This window comes from Phalacrocorax carbo, chromosome Z (assembly GCF_963921805.1).
Source record: "Phalacrocorax carbo chromosome Z, bPhaCar2.1, whole genome shotgun sequence".
NCBI classification, from domain to species: domain Eukaryota; kingdom Metazoa; phylum Chordata; class Aves; order Suliformes; family Phalacrocoracidae; genus Phalacrocorax; species Phalacrocorax carbo.
Window position 1 is genome coordinate 31,367,080 of NC_087548.1, and position 6,000 is coordinate 31,373,079.

Genomic DNA, 6,000 nt, shown 5'->3' on the forward strand with positions numbered 1-6,000 from the left:
TAAATATATAGTGACCAGCGTTAAAAATTATAATGTATGCATCCTTAATTCTTTTTGTCTTAGAAAAGTGTTTGGGCTGAGAAAGGACAGCAAGGTTAGTTGAAACACCCATTCCTAAGAACAATGGCATGCTAGGCCTATGCATAAGAAAAATAAATGATCCTTGGGAGGAACTCAGGGACTTCTATTGATAGCTGACTTGAAAAGAGAAAGTCAATAATCATATGACTTTGAGGAAGAAAGCTGTGCGGAGTCACAGCCCACTAATGTCATAAGACAATAGGAGAAAAGCCTTTTCAATACATTTGTGATCATTATCTATATGTCAAGAAATTTTACCATGGTCAAGAGCAGTCAGACATCTCATAATAAAAAGGAGAGGTACTTACAGAATGGGGAACAATCTGCAGTAAGAAGCAGTTTTTCCTGGAAAGGACCTGGTAGTCAAGTGAAAAAAGAGAGATTGCATGTTTCATGTAAAGTATTCTGAACACAGTTTTTGTGATTAATTTTGTTGAACCTGCAAAGCATTAGAACAGTTTTGTCAGTTCTAACATACCGATTGAAAGTCTGTAATTTAGCCAAAGGAGGAGTATGACAGCCAAGGTAGTTCAAGTGATGATGATGAAGAAAACCATCTATGACTCTGTACCCTTCCATTAACAATCCTTAATTGTCTAGTGCTGAATTGTCCAGTGCTTGTCTTCTGATGTTTTACAAAATAAAATGCACAAGCTCATTTGTTAAGGTGATTATGAAGTCCTAGATACTCAGTAAGACAACAAGATTTTAACTGTGATAATCTAAGTGTGTTAAAAGCCAAATGTAGTGTTCTCACTCTTGAGTCCCTTCATGCTTGAGGTTAAAGAGAAAATCTGATGTACCCAAGCTACTTAGCAAGCTACAGAATGTTTGAGAACAGGTGCTAAGTTTAGAACGAGCACTGATTATTATTTTTTTTCAGTCTTTGTAGATCTGAGAGGAGGGAAGGAATTAACTGCTTAGGATAATTTAATTTTCCTTGTAGCCACTTTGGATTTCAGAAAGAACTAAGAATAATTAACATGAGGGTTAGCCATTTGTCATTATCAACTGTATTGCTAGACTATTACCCGTTTTTTAAATTAAGGTGCTTACTGTTGGTGTCTGTTGCTTTGACAGTTTTTCAAGGCTGTTATGATCTAATGGAAATACACAATCGTTTCTGGGGTAATAAAAATAATACATAAAACACTCTAACTGGAAATTTTAGATGTAGTACATTTTAGAAGTTGTATTTTTGTGGCTCACTATTGATAAATTTCTTCATTTAGATCATGAAAAATTAATGTTGGCATTTCTTGTAAAATTCATGCAACAAGCATTGTTACTCAGTATTTGAAAAGGCCATATACTCTGGGTTTGGACTGAAAATTAAGGTCTATGCTGTGAATTTTTTATATTGCTTGACTTTACAGTTCTGACATAGGTTTGTATTCATACTGTAGATCTATGAGGATTCCATTGTTCTTCAGTCTGTGTTCAAAAGCGCGCGACAGAAGATTGCCAAAGAGGAAGAAAGCGAGGATGAAAGCAATGATGATGAAGATGAAGAAGAAGAAGAAGAATCAGAATCAGAATGTGAGTCCCCTACTCTAAATACTGAAAAGAAAGTGCATCTGGGGATGGAAGGGGAAGTTTTCCAGCTTCTGCATGGAAACTAATTTTAAGGGTATATTTTCTGTTGGTGAAAATAACTTCTTACTTAGTTTGCTACTTTGGGTGATAACATTCAGCTTAAATCTTTTGGCTGTATGTTCTGGCTATACCTCTTAGAGTATAGTAAACTATTTTTAAGCCAGAAACAAATAACAGAGGTGCTTTGTGGAAGCAGGTCTGACTGGCCATAAGTGAGTATAAACCCTTCTGGTCCTGTTCATGTTATTTGTAAATAGAAGTAGCTGGAAAGGCCAGAGACAGTCTTCACCCACTTTCTGAATCCCTTAATTTCACTTTCTGCATCCCATAATTTCACTTTCTGCCACTCGCACCTATCTGCGCATACTGTCCAGCTACCCCATCTGTCTGGTTACAGGAACTGTAGTACTTGGCCCTGAGTGACTCTTCCACGTACATCACGTGGGTGTGCAAAGTATGCGGCTTCGGCTGTTTGTTTGGAAATGAGTGGGTATTCTGGAATCAGGAATTTAACATGTTCTTCAGAAAGGTGTCAACTCAAAATTTGCCAGTCACCTCCACATAGCATTTCTGTAGTTCAAAATATATATTAAAAAAAAGTCTGTTGGTACAAAGGATAAACATTTGAATGTGCAAGGAAGAAAATATTCTTAGATCTTCTCAAAGGACCATATGCTACCTGCAGACACCATGCATTCTGAGATGTGCATGGTTGACTTAATGTTACTCTTCATAGTTTAACAGAAATTATTGTTAAAACTATCAAGAAATAGAGAAGTAAAAGTACATACCTCTGCTTCATTGTTCCACAGCCTAGAAAAAGAACAGAGGGGAATATCTTTTCAGGCTGCTACCAGGGGTGAATTTCTGTGAACAGAGATAGAGTTTAAAAGTTGATAAGTGAAAGTCACATTTCTGTATGCTGTTAAACTTTTTGCAGCAAAATCAGTGAAAGTCAAAATCAAGCTTAGTAAGAAGGATGAAAAAAGTCGGGAGAAAGGAAAAGGCAAGAAGAGACAAAGCCGGGCAAAAGCCAAACCTGTCGTGAGTGATGATGATAGTGATGAGGATCAAGATGAAAATGTAAGTTTTGTTCACTGAGACTGTGGAAGTGGTTGCAGTGATTGCGTCTCTGCCCTGTCCTGCTTGCTGTCAGAATTTCCAACTATTCATGCTTCAGCACATTTTTTATCTGTATTGATCATCTTGAGAGAATTGGGAGGGAGTGTTAACTGTATATGGGTGTGCTTGTGAGATCTGGTCCCAGTCCTGAAAGACATTAAAGTCTAAGAAGTTTTGAGCTTATTTCTTGGAGCTGTTCCTACTTTCATTGAACCTTTAAACCTATTTTCTTTTGTCCACAGACAAAAACCTCTTAGCTTCATTGATTCCTCACACCCCCACCCCACACCCCACACCCCACCCCCCACCCCCCGGGTGCTTCTACTGTTGCTACAAATGAAAACAGATCTCTTCCCAGTTGTTTTTAAGTAGTTGGGTAGAAAGAAAGATCTGGTGTTTCCTGACTCTGAGTCTTTCCTTCTCTAAAGAAGTCTATAGCAATTAAATGTAATGCCATGAGAGAGAAATATTAGATAACATGGTACCTTTCTTAAGGCTATCTTGATTTGTCAGTTTAACTGTAGTTTTTCTTCCTTATACTTTTTTTCCTTCTTTAACAAATTCCACAGACTAGCTGGCAAAGAATTTCTGACTTGTCTTGTGTCTCTTACCTCTAGGACCAGTCGGAAGCAAGCGGAAGTGATGATGAGTGATCCATAGGGTTTATTTTCTTGGCAGAACTGACCCCTTCCCCTTCTCTTCTCCCTTCTCCTATTTTACACCCAGTGAATTCATTTTGTCAAATAGACATTGGGTTGTTTCTGTATTCTCATTCTCTATAAATTAGCTCTAGGGTAGTGCCAGACAAACATATGATATCATGGTGTAAAAAAGGACAAAAATGTAACATATTGTGACCAAATGGGCCTCAAAAGATTTAAAAACAAAACAACAATTAAAAAAAAGCTTTTGATGGAAAATGTGGGTGGATAGTATATTTCTGTGAGCTGGCTTTAGCTTGGAGATGGTTTGATTGTGCCTATCATTTGATAGGATGTTTTTCAGTGGCATCAGAAAGACAAAAAAAAAAAAAAAAGTCTTTTGTAGCATTGATATAACCAGGAGAAGCCATTAAAAGCCACTGGTTATTTTATTTTTCATCAGGCAGTTTCAAAAGTTTTAATTTGTTCTGCATTGGGTTTTTTACACTGTGGTACATATATGCAACTTTGTTTAATAGCTTATAAATGTACAGTAGTTAGCCTTCATCCACCTTGTCCCATATACGTTTTTCCACTTTATGCTTGACGATCTTCAGAAAAGTGCTTTTTGAATTGTATCAAATTTATGGCTACTGTAAACTTTGCTTAACTTTTCTTTCCTCAATTAAAAAAGTTGGGTTAAAAAATGCTATTGAATATTGCAATCTATATAGTGTAATGGACGGCTTCTTTCATCAGCCTGATCTTCTGTGTTACCAATATGGATTATCACCTTTTCCCTAAAGTGTACTTAATCTTTGCTTTCTTTGCACAATGTCTTTGGTTGCAAGTCATAAGCCTGAGGCAAATAAAATTCCAGTAATTTTGAAGAATGTGGTGTTGGTGCTTTCCTAATAAAGAGATAATTTAGCTCAATAGATGCAGCCTTGTGTTATGAGTTCCACAAAAATCTTTTTATAGCAGGGACAAAAGGGCAGGAATGTCTCCTGTAGAGAGGTCCACTGTGGTCTGTCCTGAATGTAAAATCAGAACTCATTCAAATACCATAGAAGTATCTTCAGAGATGGAGAGAAGATATGCAATGCATGTTAAAATAAGACTAATAAAACTGAAGTAGTAAAATAACACTTAGTAAATAATGTAAAATAATGCTTAGTTTTAGCAATTTCACACATTTCATTCCCAGTGTGTGCTCCCTGTGAATGGAAGACCCTGTGTTTCACAGAGATACCACTGACTTGAGGGACACACTGATGAGACCAACGTCGGAAGCAGCTTTGCAGAAAATGACCTGGTGGTCCTGGTGGGCACCAAGTTGAACGTTAGCCAACAGTGCACCCTTGTGGCAAAGAAGGTTAACAGTACCCTGGACTGCTTTAGGAGGAGCCTTGCCAGCAGGGTGGTGATCCTTGCCCTCTACACAGCACTAGGGAGATATATCTGGAGTGCTTTGTCCGGGGTGGGGCGGGCTCCCAAGTAGAAGAGAGGCATGGACGTACTGGAGCAAGTCCAGTGAAGGGCCACTAAGATGGTTAAAGGACTGGAGCATATGACATACAAAGGGATGCAGAGAGAGCTGGAACTGTTCAGCCTGAAGAAGAGAAGGCTCAAAGGCACCTCATCAAGGTAATTAGTGTCTGAAAGGAGGGTGCAAAGAAGGCAGAGCTGGGCTATTCTCAGTCACAGGACCAGAGGCAGCGGGCACTGACTGAAACACAGGTTTCCTCTGAGCATTAGGAAAGACTTTTACTCTGGGGGTGACTGAGCCCTGGCACAGGTTGCCTAGAGAGGTTGTGGAGTCTCCCTTCTTGGAGATATACAGAAGCTGTCTGGACATGGCCCTGAGCTACTGGCTCTGGGAGGCCCTGCTTGAGCAGAGGGCTTGGACCAGATGACCTCCAGAAGTCCCTTCCAACCTCAGCCACTCTGTGATCCTGTGATACAAGTTCTCAGAAGCCATTCTGTCTCCTGTGACAGTTTCGTAAGACCATATATAAATGTTATTTTTTCACTTCAAAATGAACAAAGTCTACCAACCCATTATGCATGACAAGAAACATCTGGCAGTAGGCTTCAGTCACTGCTGGCCTAGACTGGCATCTTAGATGTAAAAGGCACAGTATCATGTTACCCATCCCCAGGGCGCCTGGTGACTTTGCAGTGACCCAGTTTGATTTATTTTTCAAGAACTCATTATTTACAGATGAGTGTTCAGCTGAAGAATAAAATGAACCAAGAAGACCCAACACCTCTGTGAAAAATGAAAGTAACTTTTTTTAAAATCAATAACTATAAGCCATATGAGGATATCGGTTTCAATGAAGAAATACATTTGAATTCTTAGCTGCAGTTTTTGTTTTATCAGGTTTAAGTAATTTCAAAATATTTTCTATTTCCCCTCTGAGTTTCAAGAAAAAAATGCAATTATTTTTATCATTAGATTAAAATTGATTTGTGATTGTTAAGTTGTGCCTATGCCTCTGCTGCGATTGGTCCTGCTATTTTGCTTAGGATTTTAATTTGTTTCTACCCAGAGTGA

General features: G+C 38.5%; 1 protein-coding gene across 3 annotated transcripts in view; it reads left to right on the top strand.

Moving 5' to 3' along the window:
• SMARCA2 (SWI/SNF related, matrix associated, actin dependent regulator of chromatin, subfamily a, member 2) overlaps nt 1–4,333 on the top strand; it is a 114,785-nt gene extending 110,452 nt beyond the window's left edge. For all 3 annotated transcript variants that reach the window (XM_064439135.1, XM_064439136.1, XM_064439137.1), the window contains 3 exons: nt 1,488–1,620; nt 2,618–2,760; nt 3,417–4,333. In XM_064439135.1, the coding sequence (XP_064295205.1) occupies nt 1,488–1,620; nt 2,618–2,760; nt 3,417–3,452 (312 nt within the window). In that variant the 3' untranslated portion in view covers nt 3,453–4,333. The remainder of the gene's footprint in view (nt 1–1,487; nt 1,621–2,617; nt 2,761–3,416) is intronic.
• Nucleotides 4,334–6,000: the final 1,667 nt, after the last annotated feature.